Source organism: Suricata suricatta, chromosome 1 (assembly GCF_006229205.1).
Source record: "Suricata suricatta isolate VVHF042 chromosome 1, meerkat_22Aug2017_6uvM2_HiC, whole genome shotgun sequence".
Classification (NCBI taxonomy): Eukaryota; Metazoa; Chordata; class Mammalia; order Carnivora; family Herpestidae; genus Suricata; species Suricata suricatta.
Window position 1 is genome coordinate 82,740,477 of NC_043700.1, and position 24,372 is coordinate 82,764,848.

At 35.7% G+C, this 24,372-nt stretch overlaps 1 protein-coding gene across 6 annotated transcripts in view; it reads left to right on the forward strand.

The window, feature by feature from the left end:
* Positions 1-24,372, forward strand: part of SLC7A11 (solute carrier family 7 member 11) — a 165,918-nt gene that overhangs the window by 5,049 nt on the left and 136,497 nt on the right. For all 6 annotated transcript variants that reach the window (XR_003909343.1, XR_003909327.1, XM_029940900.1 and 3 more), the window contains exons 3-6: positions 3,569-3,684; positions 11,342-11,467; positions 15,616-15,715; positions 23,165-23,209. Coding sequence is in view for 4 of the 6 variants with exons in the window: in XM_029940900.1 (XP_029796760.1) it covers positions 3,569-3,684; positions 11,342-11,467; positions 15,616-15,715; positions 23,165-23,209 (387 nt within the window). In the remaining 2 variants the exon portion in view is untranslated. The remainder of the gene's footprint in view (positions 1-3,568; positions 3,685-11,341; positions 11,468-15,615; positions 15,716-23,164; positions 23,210-24,372) is intronic.

The following is a 24,372-nucleotide window of genomic DNA, read 5'->3' on the forward strand; positions in this document are numbered from 1 at the left end:
TTTATACTTTACACACAAAAATGACTTGACATAAATGACTCACTTCCTCTTGTTAGGCAAATCAGTGAACCATAGTTGCAAAAAAAAAAAAGTTTTATTGCTGTAAAAACATGTTCTTTCTAATTGTCTTGGTTGAAAATCCAAACAAATAGTGCTAAGTCACTCTGAATAGCAAATTTCCTTTCATGTTGTGGGAAACTTGTGATGTCGTATGTACAGTTTAGAGTATCACAGTTCCCTAAGGTAGCTGCTACCATAAGATGTGACTCACACATCCTGATTGTAGAGCTTAACAGTAATAACTGGAGAAACTTGTTTTTACTGTAAACTTATCAGACATACACAGCTGAGAGCTCCAGTGAGCTTTTATTCTGACATTTGGGGCATAAGTGGGAAATGCAGAGCTAATAAGTATTGATTTAACACTAGCTATGATTTTTATAGTCATAGGCATCTCTTAACAACGAGCTTAGATTGGCATTTTCTTCTCTGTTAAGTCTGTTCTCAATTTTAGACAATTCTGCATTATTTAAAACTTGTTATATTGAAAATTATGTTAAATAAGTATTTTGTTCCTTTTCTAAAATCTTGGATTTGCTTGGGATGTACCTTCTGCTCTTTTTTGATTTATCTGAATATTACTTTTCAAAGGTCAGCCTAAATCCTATCTTTTCCACAGTTAATTTCCTGTTCACCTTAGTTTCTTTTTTTTTCTCTAGTTCTTTTGAGAAAAAATGCAGCCCCCACTTCTTATTTGACATTCAACATGATATCCTGTATTCCTACTTAATATATCAGGTGTCTATGTTCTGTTTTCCCATCAAAACTACAGGCATTTTAAGTACATAAGACCAAGTCTCACACTTTTGAAATCATTATACTTCTTAATTGGTGACCTGAGCATTATAGATAGTAAATGTTTTTGAACAAAAATATTAAATTCTTTTTGAATAATTCTTTTTGACTGAAAGTTAAAGATTACAATATTTGAATTCAACATTATCAGCATTCCAATGAGGACACGTGGAGCACCTGGGTAGCTCAGTCGGTTGAGCTTCTGACTTCATCTCAGATCATGATCTCACAGTTCATGAGCTCAAGCCCTTTGTCAGGCTTTCCACTCTCAGTGAGGAACCCGCTTCTGATCCTCTGTCTCCCTCTCTCTCTGCCCCCTCCCCTGTGCTTGCTTTCTCTCTCTCAAAAATAAATAAATATCAAATAAGGACACTACTTATTCAGAGTGCTGGGCTGCTGGATGGTGGGCTTTGGAGCCTGATCTAGCTGCATCTGAATCCCTCTTCAGCTAGGTATATGTTGCATGGCATTGACTAATTGCTGGGCATTATGATGAACATGATCATTCTGTTCACAATAGCACAGATACGGTGCTCATTCACTTATTTATTCATTTCTTAAACAGCTACTGAATGGTGAGTGGTAAGTTAAAGAGACTGTAGGTGGAATGACCCACAATTCTTGCTTCCAAGTAGCACATAATCAAATGCTATGTACACTGCAAGACAGCTGCTTCATGGTGTGTGTGTGTGTGTGTGTGTGTCTGTGTGTGTGTGTTTACTGACAGAAGAAATTACCCAGATGTATTACAAAAGCTTCTTTTAAAGGTTTCATATAGTCCTTGGTAATAAGAGACTCACATTGCTAGGTTGGTCTTCTAAATAAACAGAGTAATTAATGACTTGTGTAGTGACAAGATACTTAGGGACTTTAGTATTTCTCATCTGCTCACAATACCCATGGTGCCTAAACACTTAAAATTATGCTTCAGGGTAAGCTCTCATGTCATAAATAATCTGTAGGACACAGATTTTAATAAAATATATATCAGTACATAGCAGGGGTCATTAGATTGAATTCACACATAACTATATATTCAATGTTTATTGGGTTTCTACTTATGATAGGTACTAGACTAAACACTGGGGATAAAATAGTGACTAAGTCTTGAACTCATGATGCTCAGGGTCATGTGAAGGAAATAGTTATCAGTCAAGAAATCACATAGTGAAGATAAAGTAGCTACTGTGATCAGTCCTATGAAAGGGAAGCCACGGGCCTTGGTAACGGAGTATACACAGGGACCTGTCACCCAAGCAGAAGGGTGAGGAACTTCTCTGGGCCAAGAAAGACTGAACAAAGATATAGGGTATAGAAAACCACCAATGAGTTGTAGGGGCTCCATCAAAGGGTATTAAGCTCCTTCCAGTGAGAAGAAACAAAGAAAAAGGGGATGCTTAGACCAGATGGAGTTTTCACAGAAGGATTGTGTATATCCTGAGCATGTATTAAAAGCACTAAAATGACGTGATCAGATTTAATTTATACATCAAAAATTTACAATGATGAACAGGAAAAATAGTCTTTTGTTGGGGGGTGGGGGAGAGGAGAGGGTCTTTAGGAAAAGAAGAAAAAAAAAAAAACCATGGTGCTATTGAGTTCAATAAGCACGCCAAGTTTGGAATGTAAGTGTGGTTGGTTTTCTGACTATCCAGAGTGTTGGGTAATTATGAGAAGAGAAGCTGAAAGAGATTGGCATGAGAAATTTGATAATTTCATGAACTTGCCTGGGTATCTAAAGAATATATATATGTATATATATAGGCATGTAATTTTTTCATAGAAATATTTGAAGGATTAAAATAGAATGGTTTGTTATCTATTTTACTATTAAATCTGAGATTATTTAATTTTCTTATTCATGTTTCCTCAGCTGTATAAAATTACAAGAGCATTATTTTTCAACTTATATTTTGCATCTAAATATTTCTATGAAAGTATGAGTAATCACTTGGCTCTTCATGTTTTTGTCTGTACTAGAAAAATAAGAATGCAATGTCAAGGACCTAAGGATATATTTTCAATGAACACTTACTAATACTATATTTCAAACCTGAGTTTTGTATTCATTTTCCTGATTGTGCTCCAACTCATTAGATCTATACCCTTAACCCATTCATGCTATGGCAGGAGTTTAGTTGTTAACTTATTATTATTTTTAATGTTGATTTACTTTTGAGAGAGAGAGAGAGCGCACGTGTGGGGAGGGGCAGAGAGAGACACACACACAGAATCTGATGGAGGCTCCAGGCTCTGAGCTGTCAGCACAGAGCCTGACGTGGGGTTCAAATCCATAAACTGTGAGCTCATGACCTGAGCCAAGGTCAGATGCTCAACTGACTGAACCACCCAGGCGCCCCTAGTTGTTGACTTATGGAGAAGACTGCTTCTTGGAAAGCCCAGCTGCCAGGATCTCAAATAATAAACTAGATTTTTAAGGAAAAAAAGTCAAATATAGGAGAGCAGGGGCAAAATTGATAGCACCCAGTCTTGCTTCCATGGATGTGTGAAACTTAAGCTAGCCATCAAGGTTATAGGCAATATTTCACTTGGAGTGTTTGTGACAACCTAATCAAATATGGAGTTTGAAAACTATAGGCTTTCATATTTAACATGTTCTATATGTTGAATAACATTACCTCAAGGTAGAAAAAGGTTAGCAAGGATGCTATTTATTTTTTCCTTTGTTAACCCAAATATTTTTTTTCCCCAGCCCTGCAGCCACAGCTGTGATTTCTCTGGCATTTGGACGCTACATTCTGGAACCATTTTTTATTCAATGTGAAATTCCTGAACTTGCAATCAAGCTCATTACAGCCGTGGGCATAAGTGAGTATCGTAGGTCAGAATATGAAAAAGGAAAAAAAAAAAGCAAAAGTGATTGATGACAAAGTTTCTTTAGACTTTTTATATGATGAGACTTCTCTCCACATCATGCTGTTTTTGCTTCAGTTCCTTGCCAAATTTGTGTTGGAAAATAAAGAAAGATTAAGGATTTGGAGTGGTCCCTGGTATTACATTACATGCCAGTTTTGCATTGGGTCAATAGATATGATGGTTAATCTTCTGATATAGGCAAATAAAACTGCTTTATTAGTAAAATAGCAACTGGCTTGTATATGAAAGGAGAATTTTACAGATGAAAAGCCAATTATTTTATGGATTTTTGAAGTAGAATTGTATCCTTTCTTACTGATAACCTGTTAAATGAAAATTCACTTATCCTCATGGAGTGCTATTTATGTGTTGGGTGTTTGTGTTGTATTGATATATTTTATTCTGTTAACAAACCATCACTATCAGTGTTATAGTTTTAGCTGCCCATTGATGGTCATGACAAACTCTTCTTTTTAATTTTGGTTATTAGTAGCACTTCTCAAATTGGATCTTCAGATTAGGAATTTGTTCATTTTTATCAATGTGTGCAAATTCTAGACAGTTTTTAAAAGAAATGAAAATAGAGGAACATATACAACATTATATAAGTGATATGAAGCCAAACCTTTGAATAGTGTGGGAAATAATACTTTTAGATGCTAATTGAATCAGTTTGAAGAATCAGTACGGTCATGTTTAATTAAGTTTGAACTCTTTGGAAATAGAAAGCAACCCAGGAATACTAATTGCATACTTCTGAAGAATTTCCAGGGAGCATGTCTAAGGTGTCTAAGTATAACAGTGAAGAGGACAATGTGCAGTTGCTAGTGGAGAGGTGGGTGGTTCGTTTGCAGGAATTACACATAAAAATATCTCTAGTGTAGATACATGTATATTTGAACTTATGTTCATCCTGGATTTCTGCTTTATCCACCAAACATGTACACTCTATTCTTCTGTGAAATCTTTGAAGAAATACAAAGAAAAATACTCAGAGTAGATATATTTGAGTTCTGGAGAGGTAATGGTAAACTTAACTCATCATGCCTTTAATGCATACTACATTATGAGATATGAGACTCAGGGACAAATCATTTAGCCTTTCGCACCTCAATATTCTTACCTGCAAATCCTGTGGAGTCTCACTGAGTGTTTTGTGGGGATTCCATGATATTCACTGAGACAATGTGTGTATAGTGTTTGGGTCATGCCTGTAATTTATTAAGAGCAATTACAAATGGTAGCTATTTATAACTCTTGTGGGAAAGTATTACATGAAGTTCCAGGAGACCAGGAACCCTTGCACTGCCATATTTCCTGCTTTTCTCATGGCTCCTACTATGGCATTTGTGCTCAATAAATATTTGTTGACTGACTGATTTTATGCAAAGAGATCTAAGAAATTTTTTCTAGCAGAAAAGTCTACTTGTTCTACCTGGAGGATTATACGTCTTCAGTTTTCTCAGGCCGCAGGACAATGGTGGTAAATGAAATACAGTTTGCTCAATGTGATCTTCAGAGCTAATAATACCATGAGCTTCTGTGGGATGAACTATCTTAGCATAGTAGTTACAGCTTAGGCTTTGAAGGCAAACAACCTGGAATTGAAACTTAGTGTCACAGCTTCTTAGTTGTGTGATCTGGAGCTAAATACTAAACCTTCCTAAGCATTACTTTTATTTATTATGAAAATACCTGTGAAAAGATAATCTGGCTTAGATGGCTGCAGAGAGATGAAATTATGTCAGCAAAGTGCTTTGCTCATAAAGAGTACTTAATGTATCTGGTGTCCACTGAGGGATTGGACTAAGAGCCATTACTGTAAGCAATATATTCTTGTCCCTCAAATGACTGAGGCAGAATCATACCATGATTATTATATTTGAAAAGAAGATAGAGGTAATATTTTTGAGAGATTTGTAAATTTATAGTAGAAGTTTTAAAAGGTATCTTTAAATGTAGGCACAGGTATTTTGCAACTTACATAAAAGTTATATTTAGCAAATATGTTCAGTAGATTTTATGTAAACATAAACCCACAAACATTGCTTTCTTTGGACTTGAAATGAGACGGGTAATGACAATATACTATTATTTTGGTAAGTATAGACTCTTTTTCTTTATCCCAATGTTATTAAACTTTTTTTGGAGGGAAAATCTGTAATTTTGGAGGAGGAAATGGAAACTGTACAGACCAAAATGTTAACACAATTATAGGGAAGGATAACTAAGTGTGTAGATATTGGTGATAAAATAGTTCATAAAGCCTGCGTAAATCTTGGATGAACCTAGACATTTTCTTCCATTTTTGCCATTGGTTATAACATTAGCTTAAAAGTTTTGATGTTCCATTTGCAAGCTTGAGATTCTGAGGAAATGTGTTCCTATAATTTGGAGAGATTTCACTAAAAGAGAAAACAAGGTATTGTTATGGTTCAGAGGCAGGTAATGTAAATCAGTGGTCTAACTGGGAAAGTGAAACTAACTTTGAGAAGAATTTAGCTCTAATGGAGCAGCCAACTAGGGCTGGAGATGGAGATAGGGAAGGAGCATTGATCTGGGGGCAAATCTCTCACATTCCAAGTTGTTAAAAGTGAATATAGATGATAAGCCCGCTAAGGGCGGAAGCGTGGTGAGATGTAGAAAATAGAGTTTAACTGCATGAATTGCTCCTTGTATTCCCTGAGGAATTTGTGATCCTTTGAAATCTCTAGTTCAAGTGTAGAAAGAGAGCAAACCTGAAAGCTCTTGTTACAAACAAGTCACAGAAAAAAAAGAGATTTGAAGTTTTGTGAAATGCTGACCAATCATTTGAGAAGTGATCCTGGGGTAGGAATGGGGAAGTTACTGAATGCTAATAGATCTGCCCTTTGTTTAAAGTACTAGACTTCATTCCTGTCAAATTAATAAAGATGAAAAGATTTTGCTTATCCAAAATCCTGTCCATTCAAGTAAACAAGTGAGGGACAAAAAAAAGTCTAGCCAGGAAATCTTAGCATTCACATTCGGTGCTCTCTGCTAGCCCAGTAGGGACATTACTCACTTCTGTACAATGCCATCAAGTTCACTGTCCTTGTGGCTTTGGTAAACACTGAAGAATGTTCACTACTTAAAATGATATCCAGTCACTTGTTCTGGTCTCCTGAAACGATTCCCTATATAAGTATACCATTGAATGGCCGACTGTTATAATAAAAATACTGTCTTCAATATATGAAATTTAGTCCCAGGTCCATGCCTAACAATCTCTAATCCCAGCTTCCGTCTGAGCTGAGTGTGGATAGGTGAGTAAATAGCCCCGCCCTTCTTCTCATACCTTGCGGGAATAATTAGAAGAAGCAAAGAAAATAACACTGTGATTGCATTATAAGAACAAATTCGCCACTTGCATTACTAGATGACTGTACTCTCTTTCCCCAAACTGTTTTCCTGTCATCATTGAATTACATGAAAGAAAATCAAGGACCAATTCTGAGCTAGCATTTCAAGAATATATATTATGTAGAGTGATTTTACTTAAACATTCTGGATACTGGATATACCTACTCCTTTTCTACCATAACTAAATAACAAAGACAATGAAATCTTAGGTAGATATATGTGGTATTGAAATATATAAGTCCTAAGAAACAATAACCATATTTTTCCGGAGAATGAAAAATAAAATGTGGGAAGTCCCTGCCAAGGTAAACGTGAACCTTAACAGAGAGGCAGAGCCACTAGGAGTTGTAAAGAGTTAGGCATGTTAGTGAGATCATGTTATATCTTTTGAGCTACTTCACTATTGTCACCTATAAGCTCGGAGAAATGTGTGGACTCTGAAGTCAATTTTCCTAGGCTCCAATCCGATCTTCACACTTACCTGTGTGAACCTGAGCAAATTAAATACCATCCCAAGTTTTAGCTGCCAATCTGAAAAATTGTGTCAGCAATGGTGGTGACCACATCATGGAGAGATAAAGATTAAATAACCTTATCCATGCAAAGCCTTTTATAATATCTGCCATATAATAATAGCTTACAATTAGTTGATGCTTACCATTTTTATTCCCAGTATTGAGATCCTAGATACATGTTGTCTCTCTGTTTTTTAAAGATGTTTCTAGCTAGAGGGGCTTACCCTCTCTGGAGTTAGTACGTTCAGGTGATGAATGCTAACAAAGAGAATGGTAACTCAGGCAGCTGTCATGAAAAGCAGTGGACTCATCAACTGTAACTCACCATGTAGCATCCCTAGATTTTATTGATTTAGCATGAAACAGTCAGAAGCCAGAGAGAACCTGAACCTGGGAGAAAACCCAACATACCCATGTTTGGTAATCTCACTCTGCAAATCCAAAGACAGACTTCAATTAGAGAAGTGCAAAGAGAAACACTTGCCAGTCCTTAAATCCTTCATGTTTCCCTAACATCCTCTTCAGATACAGCTCCCGTCTAACATGTATTTCTTATTCCCAGGATCAATTGATCAATCTATCTATAAATATATATATATATATGTATATATATATATACACACACACACGTGTATATATATGTGTATGTATATATATATATATATATACCTTTCATAGTTGCATTTCAGTTCTTAGTAAACTGTACCATAAATAAGTAAATAAAAGTTATATATCCCAGTATTTTCATTTGAGCAAGAAAAAAAGCCAAACTTGATATAAATATTTTCTAATGTATGAAATTTACAATTATTATTCAAAGGAAGTAAAGCTAGATAAGACCACAGAACTTACTCACATTTCTTTTATTATAATGTAGGTAGATAGTCTATAAAAAATAGAGAAGATATTATTTGTTTCAGAAACGCAAAAAGCTCTTGCATTTAGTGAATCCCAAATCCCCTTTTCAATATTGTTGGAAAAGCAAAAATGTAGACTTAAATTTCTGTGTAAATACACATGATGAAGCGATACTTGTAGTCACTCGAGGACCTCACAGTGCCTCTGTACTGGCCTTATTACTTGTAAGCCTTATCCTTCAGGGTCATAGAGGTACATCTCAGCTGGAATTTGGGGTACCAAATAATGAGTGGCATGTCTGCATGTTCAGGTCATGTGAGGTTTTGAGAAACCTTTGAGAGAAATCGGTTTTAACCAGATTTTTTTCTTCAGCTGCCTGAGAGGAAAGCAAGGTGAGGTTATCAATTCCTAAGATTTCTTTGATTTTTCTAAGAAAACTTTACAAAGTATAAAAGAAAACTGCAAATGCTCACTCTTTTCTATTTCAATAGACATTAAGGCTAAAGCTCTTTATGAAAGTAACAAATCCTCTTTCCTCTTCTCAAATAGATAGAGGTTCCCAAAATAAGAATGCCTCTTTCTCTCTCCCCTTCCCTCTCTTTTCTTTCTCCCTCTCCTTCTCTCCTTTCTCCCATCCGCCTTTAATTTCTTCCTCCCCCTCCTTTCTCCCTTCCTCCCTCCCTTTTTTCCTTCTTTCCTTCCTCCCTCTTCCTTTCCTTTCCTTCCTTTCCCTTCCCTTCCCTTTCTTCTTTTCCCTTTTTCTTTTTCTTTCTCTTTCCTTTGTTCTTTTATTTTCTACATACAACAGCTCTTTTCTATTGTGGAGAACTTTCAGAAATAGTGTTTCAGGTTTTAGGATCTCTATTTAAAAGAAAACAGTGCTCTTTTGTTGGTGGTGGGAACATGAGTCCAATTTTGTGTAGGCCAATATTGAGTCCCTTTAACTAAAAAGAAATAATGCTTTTCATATGATGACTCATTTATCACAGAGTCATTTGCATAGAAAAAAGAAAGGAATAGTTGGATGATAAAGTGGGGAACAGAGCTGCATTAAATTATTTCCAACCTGTAAGTGCTTTATATTGGAGAAAGGAAAATAATTTTATTTTTTAATCCTTCTTCTGATAAAGTAGTGCACTCTGCCATTAACAACGGACCTGCCTTTCTTCATATTTTTAGCTTCAAACATCAGTAAAATATTTCCCTTAGCCTCTCATGGATGTTATGTGGGGTTCCAGCCTTCCTGATCATTCTCATCATTACTCCTTTGAGACGTTTCTTCACTAGTAGCCTCCTATTTAACTTTGTGTGAGATCTCTTGATCCCTTATTTTCCCATATTTGAGATTTTTCAAAAATGAAAATTGTAGTATTGATTTTCACATTAAAAAGCTGCATGTCCATTATAAAAATTATTAAATGCAGAAAAAGAAATACAAATTGAAAATTATCGAGTATTCCATCATCTATAGATACCTTCTGTTAATGTTTTGGTAAACACTGTTTCAGATTTCCCCCCTTCATTTCTCTCTGCCTTTGGGTCTTCATCTATTTATCCATCCATCCATCCACCCATCACTGTATGTATTATGTGTTGATAACATTTACACTGGTTCTAAAATCCTTAAATGAGCTAGTGATTATAGCAATGGAAACTATGAAGATAACTGATTACTGTAGACTATGAAAACTTCCTATTGTAACATGAATTATAAAACTTATGTATTTTGTTTTATCCCCTGAGAAGTATGTTCATACATTTGTGTTATTTCCTTAGGAGAGATACACCTTTTAAAAAATAAAGCTTAAAGATAACTGCAAATGTCAGGTATAAAATAGCTTTTGGGGGGGCGGAGTTAACACTGAATATAAACTTTTGGAAAGAGCACAAACTTAAAATCCATGGTCTAGAAGAACTTCTAAAACCTATTCTTGGCAGAGGATAGTAAGCAGGTTCTTGGAGTATCATCATTCATTTCATGCTTTCTTGGCTAACAGTAATTTTTTAACTCAATCATTTATTCAATAAAACTGTGCATATTATCTTTCTGGGCCAAGTATGGAGCTGAACACAAGCAATAAAGAGAGATAGAAAATACTTGTTCTAGTCTCCAGATTCTCCCATAGTCTACCATATCGGGAGAGTGAATAGTTGAGTGCTATTCGGAAAACTAGATAGCATCAGTAAAAAAAGGGAAATTCTGCTGGCTTCAGACCCAAGGTGTGTCCTAGACTGGAAACTTGTTTGGATGAATTAACTTATAACATTTTTCCCCCAAGTCCCCAAACACATCTTCAAAGTTTTTTGAAGGAAAGTTGAAAGTCAGTCCTTCCTGTGCTAATTGGAAACTGGAGAAGAAAACCAAAGAGTGCTAGATAGGGCTAGTTTTGAGACAGATGAACAAAGTTCTAGCCAACTTTGTGACATCTCACCCCTTCTTGAGTGGTTCCATACTGGCAGGTTCATATGGGTAACATCATCACAGGTGAAATAGTTGCCTGACCTGCCAACCTAGCAAGTCATATTCAGCAATTTTACTGAATACTGTGATGAATTCCGGGTTTCATTATTAAGAAACTATAATATATGCCCATACACACAAAAAAATGAGATGAATTTTTACTGTCCAGCGGTTTTATCCAAGCATCTCAAACTTCAGTGTGGATGAAAACCACCTAGAGATCTTTTGAAAGGTATCTGTTAGGTCAGGGCAGTCCCTGAGATTTTGCATTTCCAAAATGTTCCAGGTAATGCCAACTTTGCTGGTTAATGGATGACACTTTGAATAGCAAGGCCTTCCTGTCTTCATGCCAATGAGAATCCACCTTTTGTAACTTTCCTTTATTTGTTTGCAGCTGTAGTGATGGTCCTAAACAGCATGAGTGTCAGCTGGAGTGCCCGGATCCAGATTTTCCTAACCTTTTGCAAGCTCACAGCAATTCTGATAATTATAGTCCCTGGAGTTATGCAGCTAATTAAAGGTATGGACTGGAAAGTAAATGCTTTTTAAAATACGTAGCTGCTTTTGATCTCTTCTAGCACTAACTTTTGCTTGTACTAGCAGAATCTCTTAATTAGTCTCTGCTTGTGGAACTGAAACTCTATACTGTCATCTAATTGAATTGAAAGACTATTGCATTGGGGTGTGTTGGTATTTACAGCTGAATGGCAACAAGAGGATTAAGACTGGGCCAAGCAACAAAATAAAGCATCAGTGAGTTCTCTCCATACAAAGTCTTCGGAGTGAAAACTCAAAGGAAAAAAAATTTGTCATTAGTTTTAAGTACAGATATCTATATCCTCTTATTTTTACTTAAAAATAGTTCAATAATAGTAATAAAGACTATAGAAGAAAGGATATCTGGAAAATGATGAAAGATGACTAATTTTTTTTACTCTATGGCTATTACTGCTTTTACCTTGAGAATAAAGTTTTGACAGAAAGGGAGTCAAATATGGGATTAGCATTTCTAAAAACCAAATGTTATCTGACAAAAAAGTTGTAAAACTTAACTTTTATTGTTAAATTATCTTAAAAAATTTTTAATGTTTATTTTTGAGAGAGATAGGGGGAGGGGGAGAGAGAGAGAGAGAGAGAGAGAGAGAGAATGAGAATCTGAAGCAGGCTCCAGGCTCTGAGCTATCAGCACAGAGCCCAAAGCAGGGCTCCTATTCACAAACTATGAGATCATGACCTGAGTTGAAGTCAGACACTTAACCAACTGAGCCCCCAGGCACCCCTATTATTACATTAACTTTAAAGTGAAATCTGGAATATAACATCATTTTTGAGGAATATTTGTCTTATAGAGTTGACTGTTTAATAAGAAAAGATAGGAAAGCTAAGCAAGTGATATTATTTAGAGTTTCAGTTGTTTTAGGGAAGAGGGTACATTTAATTGCTTGGATTTAGTAGAAGTTGTTGGAAGAAGAAGGTCAAGGTAAGTTATTTAATTAGCAATGGGCTTGATAGTAAGAAATAGGAAAGTGGAGTACATATAGTTGGGCATGTTAAAGTATTTAATGTTTACATTGATATTGTCTGTCCCAAGAAAGGGAATTTACAGAGAAATGTTAGGACATTGCAGGGGAAGAATTACACAAAGCAAAAGGTAATGGCAAAATTCAGCAAAATCATTGCTGATGGTAGAAGCATCAAACAATAACAAACACTCAAGGATTTGTCACTCTGTGGGAAAGGAAAAGGGAGCTGCCATTGTCTATTTACTAATAGATCTTAGAACTATCCTGGCTCAATGTTTGCACCAAAATCAGCAACTTCAGCCAACTCAGTAGATACAATAAAGATTTTAATGCTATGGCTTACACTAAAGAGAAGAAATGAGCTCACTCTTCGAGTTCACATTGGTCCCCGTAGAGGTAGCCTGCTCATTTTATCTGAATGATTAGAAATGCAGAGAAAGTAATCTGTTTTATTTCTGCTTTCTTTTTCTGGGCTAACTCTTTAGTCTTCTGTAACAGATTTCTTCTATTTGTGGAAGGTGAAGAGACTCTGAGTTATTGACCCTACTTTAGTTCTAGTTTAAGTTCCAAAAGATGATGTACTATTCTTTAAAACTAATATTTATTTTTCTTTTTGGTGTAATGTAGGACTGTAGTCACTTTTTTTTTGATATATGAATGTGAGATGAGGTGAGGTTTTCCGAAGGATATTTTATTGTAAATTCCTTAAGAGCAGAGGTCATAATGTGTTTTTTGGATCTTTTGTGACACTTAGAATGATCTTTTAATTAATACTTATGCTATCTGTGCTTAATGTGAACAACCTTCCTCTTATAGTTCACCTCATAGAGAAATCCATAAGAATATGACCTCATTTTAAGTAAATTTTAATATTTTGGAGAGCATTTTTAGCAAGTATATTTACTCTATTACTACAAAATGTTGATTTGCTTTCTCTCCAACTTAACCACATATTTTTCACATTAATTTTAAACTCCAGGAAGAGAATAGCTTTATTAATACAGATTGTGCATTTCTTTCGACTCTAATCAGATCCTGAAAATAGTTGTATGTTCTATATTTATTTATGAGGTTTTGTTAAACCTTCCTTTGACTATTATGACTTTCATATTCCTGAGACCTCTGTTATACAGCCAAAATATTCCTGAAGTTTAGAAATTCCTCCTTTGTAATAGTAATATTTTAAATGACATTTTTTTAGGATTGATGCTTTAGGATCTGGTCTTTAACAAAATTTTGTTTCTCTTCTTGATTATTCAGTACTGTACTCTTAAACATTATCTTTTTAGGCCAAGGAGACAACAGATCATGATAAAATAATAACCAGTAGATATTTTTATCTGAGCCCCAGTATTTATATTTCTCTTCTATGAGGACACAGAGATGCTGTAGTAAAACAGGCATTACTAAATTTGCTGTGTCATTTTTTTAAAATGAACTATATTTTGGAACTGTATACTTTGAGGAAAAAATTATTTAGCATACAATTCAACTTTCTCCATTTTTTGGTCTCAAAGCTCATACATATTATATGAATATATATTGTTTTCTGGGCAACTCAGGTAACAATTGAGATTTGAATGAAGAGAGAGGGTCATAATCACATCCACCTCCCATCCTCCTTTAATTTACTTAAGTGAAGACCAATTTTGAAACAAAGTCACATTTCCCATTTGGTTGATCTCATTTGCTATTTTCTTTGGAAAAGAGACTTTTTAATGTTTAACTTTGAATATTGGCTGAATAAATCTGAATTTTGGTGACTTTCTTTTGTAATTATCCAAAGGTATACACAAAAAAAGGCCCAGTATAATTCACAAAGTAGGGAAAAATGTTAAGAATTAAAGTTTTCAATCCACACATTGATGTACAATTTGTTAAAACCTATCTACTTTAAAATTTGGTATAATTTCTTTTCAGTGTTTCTAAAAGGAAATCATGTCGTTCTCTAAGACAGGGTTAGTAGGCTTTCTCTGTGGAGGCCAGACAGTAAATATTTTCAACTTGATGTGCTATACCACTCTCTGTCACAACTACCCAATTCCGCTATTGAAGAGTGAAACCAGTCATAGACTGGTAATATCAATCCTAATATACAAACAAGTGGGCCTGGCTGTGCTCCAATAAAATTTTATTTACTACAGAAGCTTTGAAAGACCATATATGGTCCACAGGGTGGGTGCCTAATGAATTACAGGTGGAAAACGGAAAGAAGAAAGAAAGTTAAATGATATAAGAAGGTGGTTCTTGGGTTTTTTGCTACCTCCTCATTGAGATTAGACCTGTGGATATTTCATTCCAAGTATAGAATACAAGGGCAGTCTTCTGGCAAGATGAGCCACTTTGGCATGAGCCAAAATAATAACGAACATAATTTTGAGTTAAGAGCAATCCAAACCCAGTAGATTCAGGAAAAACTCTTTACCTGCCCCTTAGTTACCTGCTTATACCAGGAAGAGAGCTATTAACAGAGATTCTTCTGTATATAAGAGACTCATCTGCAAAACAGGGCAGGGCAACATTTGTTTTTTAAACATCTCCTTTGACCTTCCTGCACGTGGTCTTTCTCCCCTTTATATCCTCAGAATTCTACCCCTCTTCTTAGTCATGTAAGTGTCATATTGTCTCACTGTCATTGGAATTTCCATGTCTGTAGAAGTTCCCCATATGTACACTACTAAATTTGATTTTCTCCTGTTAATCTGTCTCATGTCAGTTTGAATCTTAGTCTAGCTTGAAGGATATTGAAGGGTAGAGGAAATTCTTTCTTCTCAACACAAGCATTACATTATCTTCATTTAAAAAGAATTGTATTGTACTCCTATGAACTATACCTTACAGAGTATTCTTTAGTTTTCTTTCATGCTCAAACTCTAAAAGAGTAGAGGCACACTCAAACGAGACAATGTTTTTAAATGCTGTTTTCCTCTTTGCTATAATTTTATTAGAAGAGAAATGTGAAGTAGTGTTAGTAGTGATCAATATAGTTTTGGAACTCCTTTTCTAGAATGGATACATTATTAAGCAGGGAGTGAGAAATCTGGACCTGAAACAGTATAGTTCATTCACCAACCCTCCCATTCTCCTCCCCATGTTTATGTATTATTCTTTGAAAAGTCCTAAAATCTTTTTATTATCATTGCAGGGCAAACCCAACACTTTAAAGATGCCTTTTCGGGAAGAGATGCAAGTATTATGGGATTGCCTTTGGCTTTTTATTATGGGATGTATGCATATGCTGGCTGGTAAGTTGATATCTCTAGATCTGGTGGTTTGTATGGTTCATTAATTCCTTCAAGTAGTTTGGTTAAGAGCCAACCAAGGCGATAGATGAGTGTGCATAACCACAATCCAGCACAATCTACTTTTACTTGAAGTGAGAAAGATGGTGTGGCTCCTTCCACCAGGGCAATTACTGTGCATCTGACTTGATGTAAACATAACCGAGTTTTTCAGTCAAGGTGACTATTAGATTTAGCCTAGTGTTGTAAAAAACACAAAAAACTGTGGGTCTTAATGTTACTGAAAGATCTGTCACCACCATTAAGTCAGGAACAAATGAGTGAGCCCTGGTGCATGTTGCCAGGGCCAGCTGCTTCTTCCTGGTGATTCCTGAGGGGACTGGACAAATTGAATGTACATCTCCTGGCTAAGCTTGCCAACGTTGTTGCCAAACAAACTCAGATAAACTTGTCACAAGGAAAGCCAAATGCAGTGAGGGTTTGGAAAAGAGAAAGACATTTTTGGGGGTGCTGACAGCCAGGGCAGGTGGCAGACCAAGCCTTAACAATCCACTTCTCCACCCATAAGAAGGACACCTAGAATTTTATAGGGAGAAGTTGGCAGCATCTATGCAAAAGAGCCGACCATAGGTATGTATTCAGTCCATGATCATGGGTAGGGATGTGTGGGGTGTGGTCTTCTAGGCATTCCATTGCTATCAGGGCTTTTCTGGTCTGGGGGTGAGAATGTCCTGGTCATTGCAAAATGTTTTTGTCAATGCCTCAAGAAAGTGCCATAAGAAATAAGCATGATGCATTTTGGTTCATGACTTAAATGGTCTTATCTATTTCTGGTTTTAATCGCTGGGGGTCTATGACTGAGCAAGAGGTCTCACTGACATTAAGGACCAATACAAATCACTTATAAGTCTGTATCAGTGAGGACATAACAGTGCCATGAGAAATTAAAGATTAGTTCTTTGCTTGTCAAAAGGCCTTTCAGCTGAAGCTCCAAGGTTGTTTGTGAATAGTGATTAATTGATTTTTCTCTGCTTTCCCATGAGAATGAAATAATTCAGATATAGAAAGAAGATGTTCCCAGGAGGTAAAATTATACTCTAAAGGCAGGACAGAAAAAAACTAAGATAATGAAATCAGGTATACTAGATAATCTGTTACATTTTATAGGCTTTTACAAATTCCTTAACATTTCCTTCACATTTGAAAAAGAAAGTATGCAGCAAAAATGTTTAAAATCACTATGCCATGGGTACATTTTCTTTGTACATGTTCAACTGTGATAACCATTCTGGTTGAATCATTAGAACTTTGTTTCTAATTTATGCCTTACTTTATTTAATACCTTGAATAACAATAATGGATAAGAATGGAAATTTTTACATTTAAATTTTATTGTTTTAAGATTCAGTTGAAGTGACTGTTACAAGAGAGCTCACTAGGTAGAAAAGTATTGTTTAAGCATCAAAATCCTTATAGCAAAATTAAATTTCACAGTTTTGGAGTAATTAGTGACAAAACCTCTCTTTTTCTTATTATTTATGGGGCTAACAGTTGTACAGTTTTAGTTATGAAAATGTTCTGTGAACATAAACATAGTATCAGGAAATGATAGTAGCCCCAAAATTATGTAATTGTATTATAAATGTTAATAAAATTTACTTTCATTTTTTTAGGTTTTAGGTTCTTACCTTCTAGCTAGTACATGGCATATCCAGATGTATTTCAAAATAAATGGAATGGTTACTGTATTAATCTCATTGAATTATAAAAATATAGCATTAGAGGAAAATAATGAGGGTATGGGAACTTAAAATTTTAACCTAGCTTTGGAAAGACACTCGAAGATTGTAGCTCTAAAAGTGTAGTGTAAAATATTTGTATATTCAAGAAATATTCTTATAGCCATTGTATGTCATGTTAATCTTGAATCACACAGTATATTTGAAATCTTTTAATTTTTAGTCCAAAGCACAATGTGGTGCTGGGCAGAGAGAAGAACAGAGTTGTGAGCACAGGGTTAGTTGCAGAATGAACTATTCTATGGCTATTCAGCCTGGATCAAAGCTCTGGTGCCCTGGGGCAGCAGCCAAGCTACTGGGAGGGGGACCCAGAGACCAGAGTGAAGTGGGGAAGTGTCAGAAGCTTTCAGCTAGAGCCAAGTGTTGGGAGCCCAGCTATATTCAATCAGGAGTGTGGAATGTGGAGATAGTCACAAGGGAGATTTGATTAATTCTATTGAATGAAGTTTCTTTTGCCTGTGAGTACCGTGCATCTGTTCCCACGGACTCTTAAAATATTCTTCTACCCGACTCACTCTCACACTACCAGCACCAAATATTCAGGTCACCTGCTTCCTGGAGAGCAAACCTTCTCCACTTCTGTATGCTTTTGAGAGCTGATCGATTTCCCCATTTGTCTCACTCTTTTCATTTTGAATTATCTTACTATCTGAATATTTCATTTTATTGATGCTGAACCCAACATGGGCCTGTTAAAACAACTTAAGAAAACAATTTAGGTAATACAGATAAACTTTATTTAGCGATTCATAAAGTGGGCAGTTTCTTCTTTCAAGAGTCCAGAGAACTGCAAACTGTGATGGAAGACAGGAAACTTATAGGATGGGCTTTTATGGAATTCTTTCAAAGAATAAGGAACAAGGAAGAGAAAGATAGAAAATGAATAAGGAACAAGGAAATAAATATAGATCCCAGAGTTGGTGTTTGGGGACTGAGCGGCCCTATCTTGGGCCTAGAAATTTATTTCAGCACTCTGTTTACAGGGAAAGTGGGGTTCACATGGACTTTTGTTTATGCCTTTACCGTATCATCCTCCTATCCACTCCCTATTTTAAAGGGTAGAAAACTGTTGATTTTTTCATATTCTTAAGGGATCAATTCTGGTACTGAAAATTAAGGCCAGGATTTTAAATGGAATGTTATCTGATACAGGTGGTTTGTGGACAGACAGATAAGTAACTGTATTTCTATAACAAGGTTTTTATGCCACCTGAATGCTGCTTTGTGGATAGGCAGAAATAATCTGGTTGTTAATCTATGGCCATCAGTCTTAGAAAAAGGAAGCTGTGTTTAGAAGAAATAGTGTGTCAGTTTGGAGTTCCAGAGGAAAAGTTAATACCTGTCTGTAAATGGAACAAGATGGAAACTAAAGGAGTTCACAGAGAGGGGCATTTATTCCTTTCCCAAATGTGAGCCTGCCTCTCTGACCTCTGTGTGTCTTTCACGGTATAATTACAAGACGAGGTGGTGGAATTATAAATGAGACACTGTAAATGAGCCTCTGCTCTCTGTGCTGCTGCTGTGACAACGTTTGATGCAAACAAAAAGTGTGGGGGGCATTGCAAATAAGTCAGACAGAAGCAGCCACTGCCATCAGAACTCAGCCACCTAGGGTGTAAGTAAAAGCATCAAGACCTTTGTTGTCCAGGAAACCTTGCTCTGTTAGCAATTCAACTCCTACATGGTGAATAGGAAAAAGACCCTGCCAAACCTTGGGTCTGAATAGAGTAGGCTTTTGGCCATGAGGAGTGCAGAACCTTTTCAGAATGATGAAAACTCCTTCACAGAAATATGATTAGGGGGAAAGAAATCATTAACCCAGCCAGGTCACAGAGTTGGGTCAGAGCAACTTTAATATCATTGCCAATGTCTGCATTCAGAGAGATAGGTCTGCCAGTCTTCCTTGTGGCCCAAGGGAACTCAACCAATTTCAGTCCCATATCCTGATCCAAAACTAAATATTGCTTGGTGGGATTTTTTTTAAACTGTGTAATAGAAAGTTTTTCGGTGTCTTTCTTCTCCCTTTTAAATCCTATCCTCAGTGGATTTAGTCTTTCTAAAGCACCTGCTGGGATTATTTTGTACCATTGTGTCAAATCTAATCTAAAGAATATGCTTCTTTTTAAAATAATTCACATAGTTGGGTGCTGAAATGCTTTCACAGCTTTGTGGTGCTTTTTATACACAATTATGGAAGAGCTGAAACAATGGATCTTGTGAACATCCTCTAGAGGCCGCGGGGAGATGTAAAGCAAGGAGAATGCTATGGACTCATTTCTGGAAACGAGGAGAGCATAAAGGTGTATTTCCCACAGGATGTGGATGTTTGGACCAAAATAAGAAGCTTTCTCCTTCACTCCCCCACCCTACCCCAAGCCCTTTGCTTTTCTCTATCCTCTGGAGCTGTGGCAAATGTTTAAAATTATGGCCTTCCCCCCACTCCCACACACCAATATTTCCTTTTTTGTTGTAAACATTGTTGCAAAACACCAGTTTCTAAAACAACTATTAAGAAGAAACTGGATATTTTTGACATGAGAACCCTGGAAACATTTCTCTGTGTGTGTGTGTTGTTTTATTTTGGGGAGGGGATTTTCTCCGCCCCCCCCCATCTTCTTCCTGTACTTCCCATTGCCTTGGCCTTGTAACAAACACATGAAATGCCTCAGAGTGCATATTCCAGCTCTAAGTATTGATTGTTACTTGCCTTCCTGGTATAACTGCAGCCTCTATTTTTAGAAACTTACTCTCTAGTCATTAAAAAATATCCTTGGCTGGTAACTTTTTAGATCACCTTTATTGCTACTGTTCTGTCAACTCTTCAAATGTTTCTCTTAAGACATTGTCCTTAAAATATTAGATGTCTTAACCTTGTTAAAAGATAAACTGAAGCATATTAAAATTTTTAAGAGTTTCTTTGAGCAAAAATCAATTTGAATCAAGCAGCATTTAATCTAGCATATAGGATGGAGCTCAGAGAAACTGTACAAAATGAAAGACGTTTAAAGGCAGAAGGGAGCAGGAACAAAGAAGTTAATGCAGACAAAAAAAGCAGTTGGTTTTTGCAAGGTTGCTTTCATTTAAATGATGGCACAGATCTATCAGGCAGATTACCTAACTAGTGCTAATCAAGTGATTCCTGGTTGACTGGCTTAAAATTCCATTACTGAGAGAGCCAAAACTATAATTGCTTGCCTTGGTTTGGTGTTGTGGAGCTTAGCATAAGCAACTCCATTTTGGGCTTATTGTCTAGTTTTTAACAATCATGAACATCAACTTTCTATTTGTGAATTTAGATGGGTTTTTATAAAGATGGGATAAGACAGGTTTTCTCATTCTTGTTTTAAGCTATGAGATACATTAAAGTCTGTTGGGCTAATATTATAGTTATTTGGTTTTAGGTTATAGAAGATTCATACTTACAGACCTAAGCTTCTGTGTACCTATATTAATGGCTATTTTGCCTTCTATGGATTAAGGATTATTTTGAAAATAAGACTTTTTATATTTTTTGGAAATGCCCTAAGTGTATGAAAATGAAGAAGCAGAAATGTCTTTGTCTTTATATGTTTAGGTCTCCTATTATGATCCTTTAGTTTTCCCATCTTCACAATTTAATTATCTATATATGCCTATTTGAGGATGGAGTCTGCCCTCAGTAGTACATTTTAGAACCTTGAAAAAGAACTATAAGGGCTTTAGAGTATCCAGCAATCCCTTTAGATTAGAAAAATAAGTCAAGGATACAAAGTAGTAGACATTTCTGGGTAGGGCGAGTAGAGTCACAACGTGAAGGGAAAGAATCTGAATTTCTCTACAGCCATAACTTTAGGGTAATATTTGTAATCCTATGAAATTTAAATGTTTTGTGCCTAGAATACTTTCTGTCACTTAAGGGATCTAGAAAATTGTTCAGGACCCAGGAAAGTGTTCAGGACCTGGGAAAAATATCCAAAATGTCCTCCTCTTTAGTTATCCACTTACAGTGTAATGACCGACAGTGTGTCTAAAAAGGCAACAGCATAAGTCTTGTGACTTGAGGTACTTGGATAGATGCAGGCCAGAAAGCAGTGAATTGAAAAGAAGAGGCACAGATTAGGAATCTATTATCTTTACTCCCGATGTTGGTTCCTACTTGCCCTCTTGTGTTTCAGTTTCCTAAACTGAGAAATGCTATTGTCATACTTCTGTTGCCCTATAAGCTTTGACTGGCCTGCCAACACTACTGAAATCTGGATTCCTGGAAGCCAAAGGCCATCTGGGACTTAAATTCTGTTCTCACTACCCCTGACACACTTGGTGCTACAAAATACTAAACTGTGGCTTCCTCCCCTTTGCTCATGTGCTATATACTCAGTCTGGAGTGTCCTTACACCACTTCAGTAGAGCTGGATGTTAAGCATTTTTGAAAACTCAACTTGGGTGATGCCTTCTGTAGAAAACCTTCCCTGACCTGCCAGTCTGGGTTAGACCTTGCCTCTGGCTCCCATGGTGCCCTGTGCATGCTCCAGCACTGGCTCCAACGCTATCTATGTTGCACTATTCTATGGGCCATTCTATAAACTATGAGCTCCGTGAGGAGATATACTGTGGATTTTCCACTTTGTTTTCCCTAGTGGCTGACACATGATAATCTATATTGCTGGGAAGGCAAAAATGGGAAAAATAGTTTGACAGTAAACATACACTGACTTGTTGACTCAGTGATTATATTCTGAGAAATTGCTGAAGAGAAATGATTGCCTGGTCCCCAAAAGAATATGTATAGGCATATTTATGGTATCTCTTCATAATAGCTAAAAATTGGAAATAATCCAAAACCATCAACAGTAGAATGTATAGTGTAACAATACAATAAAAACATCAATAAAAATAATGAATTATTGCTACATACAACAGCATGAATGAGGCTTACAAAAATAAAGCCCAGAAAAAATTCAGATACAAAAGAATAAATATTGTGGTGTAGTTATACAGGCAACTATTAGTCTAGTGTGATGAAACAAATAAAACTTAGTAATGGTGATAAAAGTCAGAGAATGGTTGCCTTTACAAGAGGCTGGAAGAGATGATATTAACTGGAAAAGGCCATAAGGAAACCTTTTGGGTTCTAGGAATGATTTATCTCTTGGTCTGGTTGTTGGTTCCATGGGTGTATAAATATGTAAAAATTCACCAAGTTATAGGTTAAGATTTGTGCACTTAAATATTCATGTGTTATACTTCTAAAAATATTTTTAAAAAATAACAGGGGACACATGGGTAGCTTCGTTGGTTAAATAGCTGGCTCTTGATTTTGGTTGAGGTCATGATCTCATGATCGTGAGATTGAGCCCTACGTCAGGCTCCAAGCATAGTGTGAAGCCTGCTTGAGATTCTCTTTCCCTTTCTCCTTCTGTTCCTCCCCCACTTGCTCTCTCCCTCAGAATAAATAAACATTTGAAAAATAAAAAATAATAAAAATATCTCAATAAATATGGCTTACTAGAAAAATTATTTGTGGGGGCTTTTGATTATTGCAGATTTTCATCTTACAAGAATTGTTTATAATTTTTTATAATTCTGAACTTGATTGTAGATGTTTAAAATTTGAAACTTTGGTTTCCAATCATAAAATATGTTGATGATTTATAATTCATTTATATCTTTTTAGGTTTTATCTCAACTTTGTTACTGAAGAAGTGGAAAATCCTGAGAAGTAAGTGGCCATATTTACTCTGAAATATATATGAGGAATAAAATATAATGTTATACAGTTGAAAAAGTAGATTTAAAGAAGATCCTCAGTGTGGAATTCTCTTTATCATCATCATCATCATTTTCTTAGATAGATGAAATTTATTTGACTTTTTTATAGATCATAAGTAAGTAACTTTATTGTATATCCACATTCAACACCATATTATCTGATAACCTGAAAGTATAAAGTTATCGTATAGTTATGTTTTAGGTAACCAGTTTCATAAAAGCCTGCATATGACTTCACATGGACTCTCAGCCCACAAATGTTCCATAAGACGTGAGCTCCAAAAATTGATTATTTGTTAATATTTCATGTGTTTTTTCATAGCTATTCATTACAGAGAATAATGCAATTAATGAACAATTGGTTATGAAAGCCTAGAAGTGACTGTAGAATATTATAAGAACTTATAAATTTTAGTAGCTGGATGATTGCTTTTACTTTTTGTTCCTAGGTAATACTTTTGATGATTAGGTAATTTAATGCTGTTTTATATAATATTCCTAAAGTGAATTATTTTTAACTCAGAACTTAGATAAATGAATTTTGTGATTTCATATATACATTTGACTTTATACAGCAAAGTAACATAAAATATAGGCAGAAGAGAGAAATATTAAGATGTACAGTGTAAGCTATGGGCAGAAGTATAAATAATTTAATTCATCTGACATTGATTATACATCTACCATGTTTCAACCATTGTGGTAGAAACTTCTTACATGATGATGAATCTTGTATTTAAGATTTTATGGTCTAGTCAGTTAGGCAAATGTGTAAACAAATGAAAGTAACATAGTATAATGATAGATTATTTACTTATTTGACAGCAAGTAAAGGAGGAAATACTTAACTCTGTCAAGGGGGAATGTACCTATATAGAGTCTCAAATGATGAGCAGATGGTTTTTGGTGGGGGGAGTGGGAAAGAATGAAAGAGAGAGAAATGAAAAGGAAGAAAGACTTCAAGAAACAAAACATATATAAAGATGAGTCAGTATGAAATTACCTAGACATTAGAGACAAGGCTCAAGCGTTCACCATTCACTTTGAGGCAAATTAAGAAATTCTGGCACTATGTCTGTCTTTTGGGAGATGGTAAGCCAGTTAGATCTGGCC